Source organism: Python bivittatus, unplaced genomic scaffold, assembly GCF_059951505.1.
Source record: "Python bivittatus isolate LINGU-HERP-01145 unplaced genomic scaffold, Pbiv_v1 ctg000520_np1212, whole genome shotgun sequence".
Lineage (NCBI taxonomy): Eukaryota > Metazoa > Chordata > Lepidosauria > Squamata > Pythonidae > Python > Python bivittatus.
Genome location: NW_028277080.1, coordinates 3,613,442 through 3,636,793, shown reverse-complemented (window position 1 = coordinate 3,636,793; position 23,352 = coordinate 3,613,442). Strand labels below are relative to the sequence as shown.

At 37.2% G+C, this 23,352-nt stretch overlaps 1 protein-coding gene and 1 long non-coding RNA gene across 5 annotated transcripts in view; one reads left to right on the top strand and one right to left on the bottom strand.

Annotated features, from left to right (window-relative positions):
* Positions 1–151: 151 nt before the first annotated feature.
* Positions 152–7,255, bottom strand: LOC112541245 (uncharacterized). The gene is made up of 3 exons (XR_003085276.2): positions 6,861–7,255; positions 3,082–3,164; positions 152–1,260 (listed from the first exon to the last, which is right to left on the bottom strand). It is a non-coding gene; the product is annotated as an uncharacterized LOC112541245 (long non-coding RNA).
* A 1,222-nt stretch (positions 7,256–8,477) lies between these two features.
* Positions 8,478–23,352, top strand: part of CHD1L (chromodomain helicase DNA binding protein 1 like) — a 45,369-nt gene continuing 30,494 nt past the window's right edge. For 2 of the 4 annotated variants that reach the window (XM_088147528.1, XM_007433231.4), the window contains exons 1-10: positions 8,478–8,642; positions 9,672–9,784; positions 9,887–9,990; positions 10,652–10,766; positions 13,170–13,201; positions 14,755–14,836; positions 15,319–15,481; positions 17,182–17,337; positions 19,174–19,266; positions 22,736–22,832. In XM_088147528.1, the coding sequence (XP_088003654.1) occupies positions 8,546–8,642; positions 9,672–9,784; positions 9,887–9,990; positions 10,652–10,766; positions 13,170–13,201; positions 14,755–14,836; positions 15,319–15,481; positions 17,182–17,337; positions 19,174–19,266; positions 22,736–22,832 (1,052 nt within the window). In that variant the 5' untranslated portion in view covers positions 8,478–8,545. Of the gene's footprint in view, positions 8,643–9,671; positions 9,785–9,886; positions 9,991–10,651; positions 10,767–13,169; positions 13,202–14,754; positions 14,837–15,318; positions 15,482–17,181; positions 17,338–19,173; positions 19,267–22,735; positions 22,833–23,352 lie in introns of those variants that run through there. The other 2 variants (XM_007433232.4, XM_025169863.2) reach the window with 2 other exon arrangements.

The window sequence follows — 23,352 nt, the reverse complement described above, 5'->3', positions numbered from 1 at the left end:
TTAATTCAAGACTACTGCTCCTAAACCCAAAACAAACCTACACAATCTGTAAACACTCTCTCCCGCTGCCCATTAAACACAGCCTATAGTATAAGGGTTGAAAAAATGCCCTTTTCTATTCAGTGTAAACTTTTATTGAGAACCATGGTTCTCAAACTGCACTGGCCCAGACCCAAGCCCAGGGTTGGAACTCTCCCATTTCATTCTACTGATAACTTCAACACCAAAAGTCAACCAATCTAATATGGTGACTATTATCACAATGCCTGTAACTATCCTAAGATTATTTCTGAAAAAATTCTTACATCTTCAGTATTCTTTGCCCTAAGGCTAGCTTGGTTCAGAATGATGTCTATATTAATTCCAATGGTTTATTAAACACTATTCTGAGGCACACCCAAACTTTAAGTTTAGAATATTAATCTTTGGAAAACTGCCAGGCCAATCCTCGAAACGTGCACATTCACATGGCCAGGAGAAGAAATGGCATATTGTATTAATGTCAGAGGGAATGTATTTCACATACATTGATCAGTATCTTCCATCCTCATATTTTCTGAAGCAATTGCTTTCTGGCACTGGTAAAGTAATTAGCTTTCATTTTGACATAGGAAATTAACATTCTACTGAACTGTAGAGAAATACAACTGGGTGATATCACCAGAAGATATATTTGGTTAGGCCTCTGTCAAAGTTGGGTGGTTGTCTTTTTTAAACTCTACATGCATGTCACCCTTTTTAACAGTGTCTATTTTCCATGCAAGAAAAATACCAAGAATGCTATGCTATATACTATACCATACCATACCATACATGCTGAATGCAAACATCACATATTCAAAGCACCTCCAAACAGAGACTGTGCACTGAGGTATCTGAATAGAATTTGTTCCATCCCAAGAATCTGCAGCATCTGGATGTTTATAAGCAAGTGGTATCAGTACAAACTGTAATCTCTGCAGACACCTACAATGCTGTATATCTTTTAATAAGTGATTTCATTTCAATTTAATTTTCTCAGCAGTTTTTAATGGGAGCTGGTGCCTGACCAGAAAACATTTCTAACTTTCCTGCCTTTAAGCCATTCATACTCTAAACAGACAACTCAACTGGAACTGGAACTGTTAAGGAATTCTGAAGCTGGCTGTATTATTCCAGAATATCATAGTAAATTATTGGTTTTGCCGGTGTGTCATGAAATTGCTCCAGCTTCAAGCCTATCTGGAATAGCAGTGCTTCTTTCCATCACTTTGTCATGATCTGTGAAAGATACAGTAAGATTCATATGAAAAAAATGCTGAGATACCTTGTTCGAATATACTTGGAGAGGGCAAAGATAGTTTCTGTAAGCTCATTTTATCTCTGGCTGTAAAGAAGAGCTTTGAGAAACTGGGTGTAAAACAATTAGGGCCAAAGGAGAAGTAGACAAACTGGAAAATCATTACTACAATTATTTATTGGAATAATTACAAAAGTGCTGTTTCCAAGTGTTATACATTTTAACCAATAACAGAAAAGCAGACAAAATTACAAATAAAATTCAACATGATGTATATAATATTAATGACATAAATGTGCACAAAGGTTAAATTTCTCTGTGAAAATCAAATAACATTGGAAATACAAAAATAAGAGAACTGAAAAATGGCCTGTTGAAATAAATGTGAGGCCCACACAAGCTTCCCTATTAATAATCAGAATTCTGGAGGGAGGGATTACATTAGGAACCAGTGGCCCAGGTTGTCTGAAGATGTATAGATGAAAACCAACATTTTTCACTGGGCTCAGAATATAACCACATCACCCTAATATAATCAGAATACCTCATCTCAGTTGAACTGCCACAGCTATATTTTGTAAAATTGGATCTTCTTTAAAGGCATTACAATAATCAAATACAGAATGCCCTTTCTTACATAATATACCTAATAGATCCAACATGTCATGCAAAGCCAGAAGCCTGATCATTTCCAGGTCAGGATCAATCTTGTAAAAGCCCCACTCTCAGGAAGGTTGATTATATGTTACTTAGTTTAATCCAACTGGTGTGTATCACACACTCTGAATAGAGAGTTATTTTTGCTATCCTCTGGGGTCAAATATAGAGATAAACACATAAAGCATCCCACAAAATGGGGCTCTTCTAGGTCCTTTCTTTTCAAATTCTTACTTCCCAAAGAGTAATCCAGGGATAAAAAGAACAGAAAGGAAATAGGATGTCTAAGCACTTCCAGCTCTAACCTGAACAGACCACTAATTTACATACTTAAAAAATAAACAACAGCTATCTAGCCACTGCAAAGTGGCTGGAATGCTGCCAAAGATGGCAACCCCTACAATGATGCAGAGCCATTGCATCCCTAGATTTATGATATTGGTGATTACCCATGGATCAGGCCAGACTGGGTTTGCTGTGAATATGTCTCATCTGTTGTTTTTTGAAACAAAATTGGTTATAGGTTATTCACTAATATTTTAGTGGCTGTTTCTGTCAACACATTAGGAATGCCATACAGCCCGTGGTGTATTAACTCCCTTTCTAGATGATGGACAACTTCCCAATTCCCTTTTTTGAAAATCCATACTCAGTCAAAAAGATTTTTAGGATACACTTAGAACCACCTGCCAAACAAGCCACAATTCAAATACACCTCAATATTGTTTCTATAAACTATAAGCTTCTATAACTGGAAGCAGATTCTGTCTCTGAAAAGCTGTGAGATAAACAAATAGGATAAATCATCCTAAATTAAAGGCATCAGTATTTGATATTTAACTAAATAATACATTTTTTACTTGCTTCCTTCCCTGAATTTGCAAAGCAGGTGGAATAAGAGAATCTGTGTGAGTTTCAGTAGGATTTGGTATCAATATAAAATATATAAGGAAACACGTCAATTTCTAAATCACCATCTGTGATTATTGGCAGGAAGGGCTAGGAAGGGATATGGCCACATCTGAGGGGGATTCAAAAAGTAAAAAATGAAACTGGATGAATGTAGGTGGATGAATTAATCAAAAAGAAAATTATTATTCTTAATTGGGTTCATTGAGTTCACACCAAAGAACAGAATAAATTACCTGAAGGCTGATGGGAAGCCCTGAAATTGTATATCCAACTGACTAGGGCTGGAATGCCTATCAAGTTGGCCAACTGCATGTATCTGGAAAGATCAATGGAAACAGTATTATTAGCGAGGAAAATTCTGGACAAGAAATACCAATCTCTCTATAGATTGTAAACCCAAGCCTCTTTGAATGTATTTGGCAAGGCACAAAGAACATTTTTCTTCCCCATACAATTCTAACCAACACAGATGGTTTTAATAGCTGCTGTATAGTCAAGCAGTGGAAATTCAAGAGTCAAGTAGCCAACAAATACATTTAAACGGAAAGAACTTTAAGGCAAATAGGCCAAAATTATGTCATAATTTCCGCACATCAAACGGGAGAAAGGAGTGGATAAGACTGAGACCATATCTTAATGGAAAGATGCAATACAAATCTAATAAAATATAAATAAATCATAGAATGACATATTCTTTTTTCAGATCATCACACAGTTTTTTGTGTAACCACAATGGCTTCTCTCCTCCATTGTTTCCCTTCATTAGAATTGTATGCAATTGTGCTTTTAGGAACCTTACCCATCTCGAGCAACTTTTCTCATTAACTTACATTGCTAAGTGTATTAAAATCAATTACTAAAATTGTTTATACTTCTTGTGATGAAGGTTGGAAGTCACTTCTTTCTTCTTTCTTCTATTTTTTTCTTTGCACTTTTTATTCTTTCTACTCATCTTTTAGTTTATTAGTTTTTACTATTACAATTATAATCTTTAATAAAATTATTAAAAAAGAAGTTTAACTGAAGTGTCAATGACTATGTGTCTTTGAAAGACATGGAATCTGGCTTTGAAGGTATCATCCACAAAAAGATGCCCTAGAAGCTTGATTTCATTCCTCTCTCATCTCATTATCTTGCAGCTGTCACTTAGTTTTTTATTGCACACAATCTTGTTCTCATCTCATGGCCCATAGAGCTGTCTGAACATCACTACATCCAGTCAGGAGGCCTGATCCATGGATTGTTGGGGCACAACTTGCAGTACCTTGCACAAAACAAAAATTCTAAAATTATAGGCTTTTATTTTATACAGCTATTGTGCATCATCAAATGCAGAACTGTTCAATTAAGAATGAAAAATCCTTCTAATCTATTAAAATAGTACTTCAAATTTTTAAAAAATCATGATTTTGACTATGTTGTCTTTGGAAATCCTAATATGCTGTTTAAAATGTAATATACACATTTTTATAAACAACTACGTTGAGTTAATACAGCTTTAATAATAACTGATTAAACTTGTATGCCACCCAACTCCCAATGATGTAAATGAGTTTTCAGCTTTTCATAAAATGTTAGAGTTGGAAGGGGCCATTGGATCCAAACCCCTACTGCTACAGGAATCAAATGTAAAGCATCCTGAACTTATAGTTGTGTAGCCTGTGCTTGAACATATCCAGTGAGCAGGAACCATCACTTCTTTGTCTAAGTGGTTCCTGTCACATTGCTTTTGTTTTTTAGGAACATTTGATAGATATTATGCTCATTCACTTGGATTTCTGAGTAGGAATGGGTATTTTGCATACAATGCACTTGTCCCTTTCTCTTGCTTCTGTTCCTTTTAAACAGATTACATTTTCAATGGACCATTCAGCCTATTAAATATTAGTTGACAATATTTTGATCTGTGATATTAATTAATGAAGAAATAATAGCTGTTTGGTCCAGGTTTTTTTTTATCTTCTGCTTCTTCTTGGTCTGTATTCCAGAACATTTTGTTATACAGTGCATTCAGAAAATATTCAGACCCCCTTCATTTTTTTCAATTTTGTTATGTTGCAGCCTGATACTACAATCATTCAAATTCATTTTTTTCTCATTAGTCTACACTCAGTACCCAAGAATGACAAAGTGAAAACAGAATTTTAGAAAAGTTTGTAAATGTATGAAAAAGGAAAAACTGAAATATCACATTGGCATAAGTATTCAGACTCTTTGCAACAACACTTGAAATTTAGCTCAGGTGCCTCCCATTTCTCTTGATCCTTGCTGAGCTGTTTCTACACCTTGACTGGATTCCACCTGTGGTAAATTAACTTGATTGGACATGATTTGGAAAGGCACACACCTCTCTATAGAAGGCCTCATAGCTGACAATGCATACTGTATCAGAGCAAAAACCATGAGGTCAAAGGAACTGCCTGCAGAGCTCAGAGACAGGATTATTGCAAGGCACAGATCTGGGGAAGGCTACAAAAACATTTCTGCTGCACTGAAGGTTCCCAAGAGCACAGTGGCCTCCATAATTCTCAAATGGAAGACGTTTGGCACAACCAGGACTCTTCCAAGAGCTGGTCGCCTGGCCAAACTGAACAATCGGGGGAGAAGAGCCTCAGTAAGAGAGGTGACCAAGAACCTGTTGGTCACTCTGACTGAGCTCCAGAGATCCTGTGTGGAGATGGGACAAAGTTCCAGAAGGACAGCCATCACTACAGCCCTCCACCAATCTGGGCTTTATGGCAAAGTGGCTAGATGGAAGCCTCTCCTCAGTGCAAAATACATGAACGCCCGCTTGGAGTTTGCAAAAAAGCACCTGAAGGACTCTCAGACTGTGAAGAACAAGATTCTCTGGTCTGGTGAAACCAAGATTGAACTGTTTGGCCTCAATTCTAAATGTTATGTCTGGAGGAAACTAGGCAGCATTCATCACCTGCCCAATACCATCCCAACAGTAAAGCATGGTGGTGGCAGCATCATGCTGTGGGGGTGTCTTTCAGCAGCAGGGACTGGGAGACTGGTCAGGGTTGAGGGAAAGCTGAATGGAGCAAAGGACAGAGATGTCCTCAATGAAAACCTGTTCCACAGCGCTCAGGACCTCAGACTGGGCCAAAGGTTCACCTTCCAACATGACAACGAACCTAAGCACACAGCCAAGACAACACAGGAATGGCTTAGGCACAACTCTGTGAATGTCCTAGACTGGCCCAGCCAGAGCCCTGACTTGAACACTATTGAACATCTCTGGAGAGACCTGAAAATGGCTGTCCACCGACGGTCCCCATTCAACTGATTGAGCTTAAGAGGATTTGCAAAGAATGGCAGAAAATCCCCCAATCCAGCTGTGCAAAGCTTGTTGCGTCATACTGAAAAAGACCCGAGGCTGTAATTGCTGCCAAAGGTGCTTCAACAAGTACTGAGTAAAGGGTCTGAATACTTATGCCAATGTGATATTTCAGTTTTTCCTTTTAATAAATTTACAGACATTTCTAAACTTCTGTTTTCACTTTGTCATTATGGGGTACTGAGTGTAGATTAATGAGAAAAAAAATGAATTTGAACTATTGTAGTATCAGGCTGCTGCAACATAACAAAATGGAAAAAAGTGAAGGGGGTCTGAACACTTTCTGAAGGCACTGTAGACAAGGACTCAAGCACTCCATTAGTTCTGTATCATCCATAAAGTATCCACATGCTTTACTCATGTTCAAAAATACCTCCAGACAAAATGCAGTAGCCTACCTGTAGTTGCTCTTTTTGTCCTGAAGAACAATTTTATGAAAAGGCATAATGAGCTTCATCAGATACTTAGGAAAGCTTATGCATTTTCATAAAATCTGTTAGCTGGAAGCTACTTCTGTAGTCTCCTGATTTTCTGCCACCACAGCTCTCCTTCTACAATGTTTACAGCGAGAAGCGCCAGTTTTGGTCAGTAAACTCCATGCTACCAATATTAACTATGGGTGATGCAAATAGCACCCCTAAAACATGCTGCTGTCTTTGCGACCTCACTCACCGCGTCCACAAGCAGACTCTCAGATGTTTCAGCGCGACCCTACCGCCGGCGGTGAAAAGCGGTGCCGGAAGCACACATAAAGCGCCGCGCGAAACCCAAATAAAATAGGATGAAAAGTGCAGCTCCCCGGGCTGCCGTCAATAGTTGCTAGCCTTTGTCCTTCGTGGCTCAAGGAGACCGGTGCCGAAGGGGATAATATGAGCAGAAAGCCGAAGAAGGAAGAGCGCACCAAACGCTCCCCTCCGTCTCTCGCCGATTTTTACGGGGCTACAGGCGGAGCTTGATGAAAGCAGACCGGGAGCCTGCTGTCTTTCGCTGTTTGTGCAGGGAATGAGAACGTGACGCCCCAGGCTTGCTATTTCTCCTCATTCCATCGCGCAACATGCCTGAATAGAAGTATAGCTACCTGCTGAACGCTTCGCTTTCGATTAATCGTTAACGTTATACGTTATGTTCTTCGATTCTGTTCGCGGCCATTTTAGTTTGATTTACACAATGATTGTGTTAGCGTACCACGTTACCCATGGCTTCCCCAATTAACTCCTTATTCCTGCGTTCGCTGGCATGCAGCAGAATAACGTCAAGAGATGGATTTTCACAATAAGTTATGTCTGATTTTTTTTTTTTTAATGGTTTAGCGGGAGCAGAACAGCTCGATCTGCTGGGCAGTGGTTTTCTGCAGACACTTTCTCTGAGGGGCAAAGCCTATAGGTGCTAGGCAACACTGATTCCCGCACAACTCTGCTCCAGTCCTGCATGGGGAAGTTGCTATTATAAATTTCCGTGAATGGCAAAAGAGACCATCTTTTCATTCGGCATGCTTTAACTGCGCGGGGCGGAGTGGCCAGCGCAAAAAGAAGCTACAGTCTAGGCGCAGTTAGGGACACTATAGGTGGTTCTTATTTTTAATAGACTTGCATCGTTAAACTCCCATTTGTACTGTCCTTTTACACCGCTTTTTTCACGTGAGTCCTTGTCTACAGTTTCACCTGTTCGTTTATCGATGACTGATAAACGACAAACATTTCAGTCGAATGGGGGGGGGGGGTAAAAAGACATAAACATAAATCCACACGACTTGGATTCACACAACGTAACTGGCTAAAATGTGATTGGAAAGTCGATTTGGTTATATTATTTTTACTAAAACTTCCAGCTTGCAACGCCGCTCCTACATAATAGCCCATTTAGGAAGGAATTGTCCCATCACCCTTCGGTAGGAAAGCTGCTACAGTGGACATGTTGTTTCTCTTGAAAACAAGCACAGCCCTTATCTCAAACACATTACGTGGTTTCAGATGGGATTAATTTCAAGTGTTAGTATTATTCAGTATAATGTTATACTGTATACAGTTATACATACTAGCTGTATGAGACCAATACAGTAAGTAGTAAAATACGGTTATTGTAAATAGTCTACTGAATCCAACAAAAGAAAATACAAGGCAGAGTAAATGAGCACCGTAGACGACAACGTTGAAAGCCACGTGAGCTGCGTCACTGTTTCACAGACCGATGCTGTTTCTGGAACACGCCCAGGTTCCAACAAAAGCCAATTACAACGCGGCGTTCTTTCCAACCAGCCAATCAATATAAGCTTGCCTATTTCTTTCCGATAGCTGTTTTGGAAAGTGAAAATTGAGGAAGAAAGAGGGCCCGGAGTTTGCTGCTTTGAGGCCTGCGTGATGTCTTGCTTTTTCCAAACTCTTTCTAAGAAATACAGATCCAGGCAGGAAAAAGAAAGTATTGAAGAGGTGCAATTACGCCAATGGGGGTTGACAGGTAAGTATCGTTTCGAGCCATTTTTCTTAAGGTTGGATTAGCTCACTAGCTAGGCTATTGGTAAACTAGTTTGTATTGTGTGAAACCAGGGAATTGAATTAATTCAATGAAGTCGTGGTTCAGTTAGCCATGGGTTAGGCTGTTTTTATTTATTGATTAGACTTACATGGTGCCAAATTGGAAAGATTCAAGGCAACTTAACAACTAAATCAAAATGCAAAAGTTATAAAAAGTAAGCAATACTAATTAAGTTTATTAAAAACCAGTTTCAGCCATCATCAGTCATCACTTGATGGGATTACAAAGCATCTTGGTCTGTGGCCTATTCAAAAGGTGCTTTTGGTGATGTGAAGATAGCCTAAATTGAATAGGTACCTTGTTAATTCAGTATTAAGTGGTTCAGATATTTTTGTAGCTTTCCAAATCAAGGGTTTATATACTGACTGTTCAGAGGGAAGAGGGATAAGTAGAGTATCTTATTTAAAAAATAAATCTCGCCTTAAAAGCTAACGAAGATATTATTATCAGACTGACATTCCTACCTTTGGAAATATAAAAAGCAAGTTCTCTTGAATATTTATGCTATTTCCATAAATTACATTCTGTCCTGCCTTCTGACTGGCATGCAAGTTGTAGCTCCTCTCACTAGTGATCCATAAGGTCCCATCAGAAAAGGAACCAATGTAACAGGTTATATACAGTATAACCACTTCCTTAATCTAGTATCTTTCTAGATGTGCTGGAATTAACTCCCAGAATTCCCACTGGACATGTTGGCTGAAAATTGTGAGAATAGTAGTATCTACTTTTATAAGGCACTAGGTTTGAGAAAGCTGCTGCACTGTATTTTGTTCCCCTTCCAGTATGTCAGTGAAAATGGCTATGTTGAAATAAGCTCTGATGAAATCAGCGCGACCTATTTTAGCATAATCAAAATGTAATTCTAATCCTTTAGATTTATCTTATTTCACACAGCTGTTTATGTGAGCTAAAGGTCCCTATGCAACAGAGTTTCTCTCTTATTTTCAGGTATTCATCTGCGCCCCTATCAGATAGAAGGTGTAAATTGGATGATACGCTGCTATGAAACTGGGCATAGCTGCATTCTGGGTGATGAAATGGGACTGGGGAAGACTTGTCAGGTATTCTGTCTTTCTACAGGAAATCTGTGATTTCATAATTGTCAAAGAAAGGAGAATATCATTATGTGATAATAATATCCAATTTTTAAAAATCTATTTCAGACTATTTCTCTGCTTGTTTTTTTAAGTGGGAAGCTTCATAGAAGGCCTTTTTTGATCCTTTGCCCTCTCTCTGTATTAAATAACTGGAAGGATGAACTACAAAGGTAAACATTTCAAGAATTTATAAATTTCTTGAAGCGTGTTCTGGCAAGTTTTGAAACTCAGAATGTAATTTGTGAGCTGCCCAGAGTCAGTTTGGAGTTGGGCAATGCCTAAATATAAATAGTTTGAAATAATATTGACAATTCTGTATGTTATATTTGTTGATAATCAGGAGTCTGGTAGCACCTTTTCTAACTAACACATAATATTAAAAAGCTTTTGTGAGCTGTAACCATCAGCTGTATAGATGAATTGAGTGACTCTATGATGAAGTGAATTTATGTTGAAGTGAGCTATGCTTTTTAACAACGTTAGTTGGAAAAGGTGCTGCCATACTCCCTCTGATTTTTTGCTAAGAAGAAGGAATATAGTAAAATTTGGATTGAGAGAAATGATGCAGAGGTTTTTTTTATGCCTTTTAAAATGCAGCTCTCTTCAAATTTAGTCATAAAGTTCCATTATGCACTTCAGTCTCTATAAGATAACTATTTTCAGAAATTTGCTAGGTTAGAAAAACAGAGTACCTGCTTTGCACACAAAAGGTCTTACATTTTGTCTCTGGCATCTCAGAGTAGGTGAATCAATATTTATAATTCTGATTAGAAGAGAGATCTTGATCAATGACTTTTAAACATATCAATAACTCTTAAACATTAAAAATAGGTTTTCTCCAAGCCTTTCCATTGTGATATATTCAGGAGATAAAGAAGAAAGAGCCAAACTGCAACAGAATTTGAAATCAAATCATAGTTTCCACGTTCTGCTGACCACTTATGAGGTATATCATTTGTAGTCATGACTATATGTTTTAATTAACATTTTGACAGTGCATTTGACTGTTCTTATCTGACCAGTCTCCATGTCCACCATGATATTCATGAATCTATATCTCAGAGTCTGTGAATAGGTAAGTTTCTTTGTCCTGTTGTTCTTGCAGTGGAAAGCTTTTTCTCTTTGAGTAGGCTTCTGTGCAGCTAAGAATTACCCATGATCTTAATCATGCAAGCTTAAAGTGCTAAAGGCAAACTCTGTTGCAAAATATAAAGATCCTATAGGAGAGAAGGGAGCAAATGGATTGGCCCATTCTGTCTTCCTTAATGCAATTCTACTTCCATAGATATAAGAGATTTCTGCAGTAGCTTCCCTGAAAATTAAACTTGACCTCAGTAGAAATTATTCTGTAGGGTTTTTGTCCTGCGTTTGCTCATAAAGGCCAGATGAATTATTTTGGAATTCACCTAATTAAGTCCAGATAAACAAATAGATTGATGGGGGAGGAAAGAGACTGTATGTCCTTTTTCCAGTGTAACAGAAATAGATGAGAGGTGAAAAAATACAGATATTCAATAAGGATGTATGCAGATTTTGAGCATATTGAAACCAGATTATAGAACATCTGTAGGTTATTTATTTTGTCAGAACCTTCAGCAATCAAAATATTAGCTTAGTAGTTGCTTGCTTCGTTTCTGCCATTTGTTAGAAGGAGGGAGGGGGGAGAAGGAAACTAGAAGGAATTGGTGTGATTTCAAAGGCCAGGAAGATGGACTGTTATCGGGAGATAAGAATGTGCAAGGTCGCACCTCGGTGGGAAAAAGCCTTGGTGGGAAAGAGAACTGGCGCCTAGGAGGAGCGGGGTGAGAATTTGGGGTAAAAGCAGAGAGGGAAAAACTGGGCTTTAGTTTCAGCAATGCTTTGCTTAGTGTTACGTGTACTGTTCCGATAAATGAAATCTTTTTTGAACCTAACCTGGGTTGCATGAGATTTTTCTTCATTGGGATTTGAACATTGTAAACCTGACAGTTTGATCACCTTAAAACTTTTCTAAAAAAAGAAAATTATTCAAGACTGTTTCAGTTGGTTGTGCTTAAACCGAATTTTAAGACAAACTATTCAGTTTCTAATCTAGCCAGCAGTGATTTGATTCACATATTGCACTGAGGCAGGAGTTTTTTTAATATTGGTGAAACATAAATGCAGAACAAAATTTGCACAACTTGCAAAACCAAAAACAGACTACATTATGGCTTACCATGGTGTAAGAACCTAGACAATAAGGTTTGAAATAGCTTATTTGATTAATCAGCAATTTATATTTATTTTATTAATTTATTAAAGTTATAAACCATAACTTCTGGTATGCAGTATGAAGTTGGAATTCTAGTGCTTTGAACATGTCACCAAATGGAATAAAGTACTGACTATAGGAGGAGGTGAATGGAAAATGCACACAACCCCAGAATTTTACTGTATTTTTCAGTGAATAAGATGCCCCCCATGTATAAGATGACCCCCACTTTTCCAACCCAAAATTAAGAAATCAATATTTTAAAGATAAAGCAGAACACATTTTCATTTAGTAATTAGGCAACATTTACATGATACACTCAGTGGGAGGAGGTCCAAACTGTCTCTCTGCAGCTCTGTTTCCATGCTCTTTTGCATAACTTATTACATTCAGTTTGAATTTTGCAGAGTAAGACATTCACTTATTTATTTTTTTATTTTCCGATATCTTTATGGGCTCAGAATGCTCTGACATTACTGGTCCCTGTTGCATCTGCGCACTGCCTACCTCCAACAGGATGTATTCCAATTGGTTTGTTCAATGCAAGTTTACATGTTTGTTTTAACTTTACAGGAAGGGATGGTTTGCATATGAAACTCAGCTATGTTTTATGTATTGTCGAAGGCTTTCACGGCCAGAATACGATGGCTGGTGTGGATCTTCCAGGCTGTGTGGCCGTGTTCTGGAAGTTTTGTTTCCTAACGTTTCGCCAGCATCTGTGACCGGCATCTTCAGATGGCAGCAGCTGAGGCAGGAGCAGAGAGAACTGCTCCTGTCTGTGCTCCTGCCCTCTAAAGATGCCGGTCACAGATGCTGGCGAAAAGTTAGGAAACAAAACTTCCAGAACACGGCCACACAGCCTGGAAGACCCACACCAGCCATCAGCTATGTTTTATTCATACAAAGATTCTAAATACCATATTTTTCCGTGTATAAGACAATACTTTTTTCTAAAATCATTACACTAAAAATTGAAGGTCGTCTTATGCAAGGAAGTAAGACGAGGAGAGAACGCGCAGTTGCGAAGCTGCCCATACTTTGTCTTTGCAAACAGGCTTCCTCCAATCACAAGCCTTATGTGGTATACAACAAGTCTTTTCTTTTGCTTGTTTACAGATGTGCCTCAAGGATGCAGCATTTCTAAAATGGTGAGGACACTGAGTACAGATGTCATGTTTTCAACACGAAAACTGTATTTGAATTTTGGGACCAGCTCCAGTGCTCATAAAAATCACTTGAATTGCTTGCAATAAAAGAATAAATGTCTAAAATTACAGGAAAACAGTACTGTAGTGAGACATTTCACCTTACAATTGTGACTCATTATCAAACACCTATCTTTTCAGTTTAGTAACTACTTTAATTCTGATCACATATTTATGAAGATGGAATCTGTCTCAAAATTACTGTTTAGTCATGTATATTATTTAAGGTTCACACTACATAGTATATAATGTAAGCTATATAATATACCCAGCCAACCTAGCCAGTTCAGTTCTAGAGAACAAATTCCTACAAATGTGGTTAAAAATAGATACTCTAGTAATTTTCTATCTGTATTGTGGAATTATTGGACAAATTAAATTAGTTGGATGAATTTGCATGAGATGCAAAAAATAGTTGTTTTAGTTTTTTACAATCAAGACAGTTTTTACAAGGATTTTCTCCTTTTTGTGCTTTACCTATTTGAATCACTCACTGGGGGAAAGGAGGGAAGACAGGTGATAGTTATTTGCATTAGAAGCAGATTAATGCAACATCTAAGAAATAAATAGTGAATCATTCAACTATGACCAAGGAGAAGGAAACCTTATAACGGTGTTTTTCAAGCTTTCTAATTTTGAACCACTAAATATTAAAAAACGTAGGGACCATCCAGTTAAACACTCCCTTCTTATGTTGTGTTTAACAACATGGGAATTCACGTTTTTCAGCAAATGATTCTAATTACATTTGTATATGCTTTCCCATCCTCTCCATTTTTAAAGGCTTTTTTAAGCTAAATTGTGTATCAAAAGATTTAGTTCAAAATTAAATCTTTATTTTGCACTTGAATTATTTTATGTACCTTATGCTATAAGGTAGTTGGTATAGTGATTAAGATACTACAGGGACTACAGACACTTGTCCAAGCAGTCACCACAAGTCAATGTTGCCTTGAAGGCACAAAATAATTATTTTAATGTCATAATAACAACTCTTAGCTGGTCAATAATGAACTTCATTGAATTCTGAAGTATTAATAGTTTAGGAGAAAGTAGATCTCCATCCCAGAGAAGTCCCATTTCTAGTTATGTATTGTCATACATAATTTCTAGTTGCAGTTTTCTTTTTGGGACCACATTCCCGTTAGCAGAATACATAGTGATTCACATTTGTAATTGCTTAAGATCTGTTCACTGTGGTCAGTTTCTGAGTTTTAGTGCTTGTCTACTGAAATAAATGCTTGTCTGCATCTGCAAACCCCAATTATCAGTGGCTGTTCCATTTTTGCATACCATCTGACCAGAGTAAATATGGGGAAACTGTGGGCTGCCAGGTGGACTTCTGTGGACTACAGTTTGAAAATCGCTACCTTAAACCTTAATAAATCTCAGTCCCTCTATGTGAATAAATCAGTAAATCTCAGTCACTCTGTGTGAATAGGGCAAATAGTGGGTGTGAATGTATTATATTTGTGGTCTTTCTATTTTATGTTCAGTTTTAACTGGACTTGTCTTGTTGTGGATGAAGCACACAGACTGAAGAATCAGGATTCATTGCTTCATAAAACACTATCTGAGGTAAAAGAACAGTACCTTCTTGTTTTGTTCAAATGTTAGATGAAGAATATTTTGCAGTTCCATTCTTGTACATTTTGGGGGTTTCAGTTTCTTGGTTATCTTTAGGGTTCAACCGAATAACAGTATATTTCTAGTCTGATGTGAGGAGACATCCAATATGAGTTAAGGATAAATTATTGGTATTTTTGACTCTTCAATAAGAAAATCAGCAATATTAAAATTAAATTTAAAATATTTGACTTAACTCTGGAAAAAAACCTCAATTGTTTCAGAAGACACACAAGTTTTCCAACTTTTCTGAAAAAGGGAATAGAGTTTGTAGATGTAGACTAACCTCTATACTTTATATTAATTGCAAAATAATATTGCAAGACCCCAAATCATGGCCCATATCAAATCCCATCATGTCTGGGTCTGATGGTTAAGTATGATTGGTAAAATTCCTCCATTCAGCAGTGTCTAAACTACAGAACATCTTTTAGTATTCAACAGATTTCAGTCTCCTGCTGACTGGTACTCCAATTCAGAACAATCTTCAAGAGTTATATTCCATGCTTGCGTTTATTGAACCAGTTATATTTCCCAAGGAACTGGTGGAAGAATTTGTTTGCTATTACCATGGAATTGAAAAAGACAGTGAAACAGGCAAGTAGGAAGTTGAGACTCATTGCAGAACGTGAACAGTTGGGATTTAGGTTTCCTTTTTGATTATGTTATTATTGTGAAAGGAATGTGTGCAGCCTGCACTTGAACCAAAAACTTTCTAATTTTCAATTAAGAATTCAGTATCCTACGATATCACAGACCTAGTCTTTGTGCTGTTTCTTTTTCCTTCAGTGTTATAAGAGATGTATAGTCATGCTTAGTTTTGTTTTGTTTTTTAACTTATGCAACTGTTTCATCAATCTGCAGTTGTGTATACAATTTCTGTTGCTGCCCCGGGTAAACCCACAGTCGCTTAGGCAAGCTTATTTTTAAATACAGGTAGTCCTCAGTTAATGATAGTAATTGGCACTGGGAACTCCGTTGCTAAGCAATGCAGTTGTAAAGCGAAAAATCATGACTACGCCGACTTACGATGGCAGTTCTGGTTACAGTCGTTAAGCAAATCATGCATAAATCATGCACAGTCATTAAGCCTGATGTCACATGACTTGAGACTAAAAGGCATTGAATTTGGTCCATATGTGGGAAGAAGAGTTCAGTCTGCAATAAGATTATGGATCTAACTGCATCCATAATTAGTGCCCACAAATTTAAATGACACATTTAATATATTTTAATATGACACTTGTGTACTAGCACTTAAAACATGGATAGCTGCCCATACACCAGCTTTCCCCAACCTTATGTCATGCTGCGGAATAATGGAATTCTTGAAATAGAGCAATTGAAATTAGGGACGTTTATACTTGTTAATCTTTGTAACTCCAGACCTAATGATTTTAGTGGGTTTCTCCTTAAATGAGACTGGTTTTGGATCCCACCAATTATGTCCATGCATTATACAGTATGTTTGTTGTATTAAGCTCTCTTTTTAAATACAATCATTTCTTAATGTCACTAGTTATTAAACAAACACGCTAAAAATCTAAAATAGTCAATTTTCTGTAATATTCATGTACTCACAACATTACTTAGGAGATGTACTGAAAACCAGCTAAAACTTCCCTAGGCCCAAAGATACTAGCATTATGTTCTGAAATATAAACTGTAGAAAATATAAAGGATAGATGCATAGAACACACCATCATAGAACTGGTGCCTTGATTTGTTAATGGGATTATTTGATACAATAGTCTTACATATATCTATTTCATTACTATATATCTCTCTCTTCTGTTGTGTGAATTGCAGAGACTGATTGTGGATGATGGATAGCTTATTTAAAATGACCAGTCCTTTGGACTTCTACTTCAATTTGAGAAATTGTTTCTCCCAATGTTTCTTAGCTACCTCTACTAGAATTCATTAAGCCGTGTATCTCCCATGGATTTGCTTTCAGTTAGCTTCTATTAGTTGAAGCTGTGGGAAGATTTGCAATTTCTCCTACAAACATAAAGCCAAAGCATAACTGTCTAAACAGTGGAGTGATTGTAAATTGAGCTAATAACATTTTTATATTCTACTTGGAAAAAAACTAGATGTAATAGAACTACAAGTTGTTGTTTTTTTTCTGATATGCAGAAAAGAAAAAAAGGGGTACTACTTTCTTATGGTATCTTACTACACACATACAGTAGATATCAAAGGAAAATGAAAGTGATGGTGCCTGTAGAATGTTTTCAGTCCTGTTTGTATTTAAAATGCAGGTCTGTAACTAGCTTTTTCTTTCTCTTTTTAAGTCAAAGAACTTCACAGTCTGTTGCAGCCTTTGTTGCTCAGGAGAGTGAAGGCAGAAGTTGCAGAAGAAATTCCAAAGAAGGTAGAAGTCGTTCTCTACCATGGAATGTCGGCACTACAGAAAAAACTTTATAAGGCTCTTCTCATGAAAGATCTAGGTAAAAAGAGAAAGAGTAGATTTTGCCACTGGCCATATTTTAGTACAGACTTAAAATAATGATTTTCTTGGTAAATTGAGACAGGAAGCTTAATGCTGAATCAGACTTCAAATAGATCCATTCAAATCATGAAGATTTAGTCACAATTAAAGTCCCATTCCTTTAAATGTATATACTTTTCAGTTTCTTCTTAAGGGCTACCTTTGTGATTTTTTTCCATATTAAGGTTATGCTTAGTAATTTTGCTAGGAAAGAAAAAGTAAACCTCAAGCACTATTTGGTTTTTCTTATATTTCTTATATTTCTACCCCTAGCAGTTCTGAGGAGTTTACTAGTTTTGGACTTATTCCCATCATTTATATGAAAGCAGTACTCTCTATATAGTTTTTTCTTCTTTGTCCCTTCTAGAGTTTTACCTAGGAACAATTGTATCTCTGTTTTCCCGTTCATGAGGTTTCCAATATGTCAGCTATATATGTTTTCTCATTTTAGAATTAATGTGATTTGTACCAGCTGCTCAAGCTGCCTCATTATGATTTGGGCAGTTTCTAGTATTAGTATGTAAAACGTAGTCATTGTGTGTGTACAGTATGTGCATGTATACAGTGAATGAATTACTCCTGATTTAGCCTTATGGAACAGTTGTTTCAGTTTTCTGTATCGTCATTGTGAAGCTATTCCTAGTTCTCTGCCTTGTGACAGTTCTTCTCTTTTAGCTTTCTCCCAAAAGTCTATTGTTAAAAGTAGTTCTGCAGCTTCTTCTAATATTTTATCCAGCATTCCTGTTCCATTGCTTTTCAGATGAAATCCATTCCTTTCATGCAGGCTCAGCCTTTTTCTAAATGACTCTAGTCTAAGAGTCAGTGTCTTTCTTATTAACACTGTCTTATCCATGCAGGTATAAATATCTAGCTGATCCTATGGATGGAATGGTTAATAGTCTTGAAAATGCAAATAGGAGTTCCGCAGTCTTAATTATTCATTTCTCTGTAATCATGTGCTACAACTTCTGTTTCCTTCCTCATTAAAACTGCAAGCTTTGATTCCAGCAGGCAAGTTACGTTATATTCAGTATCGTCACAGATTGTCAAATCACCTTCTGTCACGAGTGTCCATCTCCTGTCCCTGCAGCTCATCTGTCTTTAGATGTTCTGGACTTTGGTTCTATTTGTGAAGAGAAGCTACTAAAAAACAAAAGCATGCTGATAAGGGCTAATATGATGATAGTTAAGTGAATCCCGGAATCCTAACACTCTCAGTATTAATGGTTTGTTTATCTGAACTTGAGATTGCAAGAAGAGATGGGCCAGAAATGTTGCATAAGAAGGTGAATTTCCTAAGGAGATCAGGAGTTTCTATGCAGTATCTGCTGAAGCTACTGTATCCCCCCACCAATTAACATAATTGTTAAGAACATCTTGCCTGAATTAGTTTTTTTTTTAATATTTAGATTAATATAAGATTGCAAGAATGTGTAATGGTGCCTAAGTCAAAGATTGCTCATTTCTGCAGTAGATGCCCAAAGCATTGGCATGAAATTAAAAATTAAGCTGTTACAAACATTTCAGATTCAGGATTTTGGTATCACAATGCGCTATCTGCCATGTTAATATAATTGGTCATAAGAAAAGAATGCATTTTGAACTTTTAAGGCGTTTAAAATTTGTTAGCAATAGCTTTCTTTTTTGCTGCTTCTACCAAAGCATAGATATTGAATTGAAGAAACTATAATGTTGACTTTTAATTAAAATGTTCTTCACCAGCTGTTCTGCCTGATAAAATCTTGATACCTAAATGTATCAACAATAACAGTAAATGTCTCTAATATTTTTTCAGATGCATTTGAAAATGAGTCGGGAAAGAAAGCTAAACTCCAAAATGTGTTGATTCAACTCCGGAAATGTGTAGCTCATCCATATCTATTCAATGGTAAGAATTATGAACATGAGCATTGCTGAAGCTGCTATTTAAATGAGGTAGGCATAACAATTGTATTATTTGGCTAAGCAGATAATTATTGAGTTATATGGGGGCAGAGGGTGCCTTCAAGTCAGTGTTGATTCCTGGTGACTGTCTGGACTAGTCCCTGCAGTTTTCTTGGCAAGGTTTTTTCAGAAATGGTTTGCAATTGCCTGCTTCCTACAGCTGAGAGAGAGCAGCTGGCCCAAGGTCATCCAGCTGACTTTGTGCCTAAGGCAGTACTAGAACTCATGGTCTCCTAGTTTCTAGCCTGATGGCTTAACCACTACACCAGATTGGCTCTCTTATAAATTTTAGATAACCAAAGTGTATTTGTTCTCTGTCACCTAGGATGGAGCCAACAGAAAAAGATTAACCCTAGCCCTTCCAGTCAGAAGGCAGGGATAAACCTTTCCATGTACCCCCACCCCACCCCTCCAATAAAGGACTAAGAGATTTTTCCTCTTAGCTCCATTTGGGCCAAGCAGTATGTTGATTGCATCTGTTGCTACAGACAGTGAAATTCAAGGAACACAGTACTGATAGTGGCTTTCATTCATACATTCAGGGCTAATATGAAGATTCCACTTCCAGATCTATTCACAGAAGTTACTAAGAAGGAATGGGCTGATCCAACTATAAGACCCTTCCCTCTGTGGCTATGAAATTGAATCTCTTCCCTAGGAGTCTACAGAATAGCTTGGGATGGCGTCTGTTGTTGTTTTTAAGATTCCACAACAACAACCCTGTGAGGGGAGTTCGGCTGAGAAAGTCAGCAACTAGCTCAAAGTCACCCATCTGGCTTTCATGCCTAAGAAAGGACTAGAGCTCACAGTCTCCTGGTTTCTAGTCCTGCACCTTGACTACTACATCAAACTGATTCTCAGGCAGTGAACCTGTTGCACCTCTCATCACCAGTATGGTGGTCAAGAGAGAAGGAGGAACATTCTAGTGGACTTTACTGAAATAGGGCAAATGGACTTGTGAGGGAGCAGCCTTGGGCATTTGAGCCTCAGTGATAGTTTCTGGCACTGTGATTTGGGCATGTGCATTGTTTAAGGGTTTGTCATGCACTAAGCATTTACAAAATCATTTAACAAGTTTGCCAAAATAGTGGAATTCATTGCTGATACTACTTTGGACAGTCCTCAGTTTGAACAGGGTGTCTTCTGAAGGCGGGCCTCCTGGAGGTGGTAGTGGAGATCCTCTTAGCATCCAAGTGCCCGAGCTAATACTTTATGCCAGCAGCCAGCTACCCTGGGTTCTGTACTTTGAGACAAGCAAGGGAGTCCAGTTTCAGAGTATTCCTGTGTTGGAAGGAAGGAGAGCAGAGAGAATATTATTTAATTTCTGTTCAAATCCTAGCCATCCCAAGGAGCACTTTTGGAATAAGCTAGACATGCAGAGAACCCAAAGGGTTTATCTTCATCTTACTCTTGGGGAACACTGAACAGGTAATTTTTTGTGTCTTACATGACAGGGAGCACAAGGAGAAGAGTATCAAGATCTTCCATCAGCAGATAAGTTAAGGAATATATTGGCTTTTCTTGTCTAGTAACAAGCAAATATGGCCAATTCATTTAGACAAGCAACAAACTCTATGGCAGTGGGTATTCAGTTGGAAAATGTTTTCAGAGCCACAACTTAGGCTAAGGCAGTTACCTTTATTAAACATTACAAGACTGTTAAGTTCACTTTGATGGAGATTTATTTATTTATTTTTCAAATTTATATATGCCGCTCATCTCACTATACAAGTGAGTCTAGGCAGGCACACAGTCCTTCAGAAGATATTATAATGGCCCACCCAAGATATTGACTTTGGTATATCCTTTTCCTATTGACTCTGTTTTCTGTGGCAGAACAGCACTTTCCTATGAGATGCCATTCTGGTCACCAGAAGATGGATCTAACAGTCCCACCAAGATTTTTAAGATTACTAGTTCTTTGATTTATAGTTCTTTAGGACACACGTAACTGAATATGGGAGACTGCGTTTTCTTGCATTTTTTCTTATGATTACTAAAGGTGGGAACAAATTGTGTTTTGCAGTTGAACTCAAGGATGGAACAGATCCTCCAACAGTTGCAAACGTTTACCCCTGCTTTCTTTTTTTTATTAGAATTTTTCAATACAATAGAAGTATACAAAATTAAAAGAAGATTAAGAAAGGGGGAAAAAAGTCCATATAAGGCTTCCAGTCTTTTAAAAAGAAGTCTTTTATCAGTTAGCTTTAGCATCTCCACAAGCTCCATCAATTTTATAATCCAATCTTCTACTGTGGGTATTTTATTATTTTTCCATCTTTGTGCATACAATAATCTTGCTGCAGTTACCATATACAATATTAATTTCCCATATTTCTTTTCTAGAAGAAAAGTCTTACTTTGTGATTAGAAGTGGTGGAATTAACTCTTTCCTGTCCTTTCTTGTCAGGTCCATCTAATAGTGACCAGAATGGCACCAAATCTATAAGATCATTTTGAGCAGTTCTAGAAAGCATTTTCAGTTGTTTAGGATCAGATGGTTTTTCCAGATCATGATAGCGTTCAGTACAATATGCAGTTTTTTCTGCAGCTTTGAGAAAGATTTCCTGTTGGGATGCACAGCTACTGTTCACTGCATTGAGCTTAATATAAGTCTGCCATGGAAATCTGTTTTTTTATTAAAGCAGTATTAAGTATAATAAATAAATAGCCTGAATGCATCTTTAAAGGGCCAGACAAATATATAGCATTAATTTTTAAGGATAAGCAGTGGTTATTAGTTTGCTTCTAAACTTGTTTTAAAACGATAGCATTATATTTTTAAATTGGCTCAGATTTGTTTGAAATCATTCTACCTCTTGTTCTTCTTGGTGGCTTCATATTGTCATTACTCTCTTTTTTCCATGAGAATGCATGATGTGGCCTTGAATGACTTTGATTGTGCTCTCTTCTCTGTCTCTAGATTTTCTTTCTCAGGGAGATATTTGTGCATATTACTTCCTGATATTTTAGCAAAGGGCTTAGAACTTTTATTTTCTAAACCTTTCTGAGATAAATGAGTGCTACAGTGGGTGTAGTATTATTTCTAATTTTATTTTGAGGTTGTGTATTTTAAAGGAATTTTATGTTTTATTGCTTTTTTGTTACTCGTTTCTTGGAATAACATATACATTTGATTAAAAGCCATATTTATGATACTGTGGGCAATTCAAAGCCTGTCCTCAAGTTAGTGGTACGATTATACCTTCACCTCTCTGCTGGTGGAGTCTCAGAACCCATGTGCCCATATGCAATGAACTCAACTATTCTAATACGTGAGGGATTAATCAGGAAAATGCTCCCAGATCCCTTCTGTTTATTTGGAACCACTGCTGAAGTATTTTGTCTTAGAATGCATATTTAGATGCAAATCCTTAATAGAGGTGCTTCATGATAACAATTTTTCTTTCTAGGTGTTGAGCCAGAGCCCTTTGTCATTGGAGATCACCTCATTGAAGCCAGTGGCAAACTGAATTTGTTGGATAAGCTTCTTTCTTTCCTGTATGATGGGTATGTTTTATACTTTCTGTGAACTGGACATTTTACCTTGAACATTTGAAAAGAACTGGTTAATGTGAGGGAATGATTTAGCACAAGAACAATTTTTAGAGTAAGGGGGAGACTTTCTAAGACATTATTTGAAGAATAGATAAATTAAAAGTATTTTCTTTGCCTTAATGAAAAATGTACATTCATTATTAAATCATGCTCATTGGAATCAGGGCTTTGGAATTATTTTGAATTTTGCTCAGTTTTGCCAATGGCCAAAATATTCCAGTAATATTTCCTAGCACTTTCAGCTCATTCAAACAAGGAATGGTATTCTGTGCCCTCTCCTGAAGTGTTGAAAATGGGTGGGGTGGGCTGACCCTTCCAATGGTCAGACTATACTGGAGGTAGGGGATGGGGGGTGGCTAGGTAGGATGGGTAATGTATTGGTTTGTGTCATGCCATATTTCTAGTTCAGCACCTTAACCAAACTGCTTTCTAAAACTTATAAAAAATAAAGACAGTAGGAACAAGAAAAGGT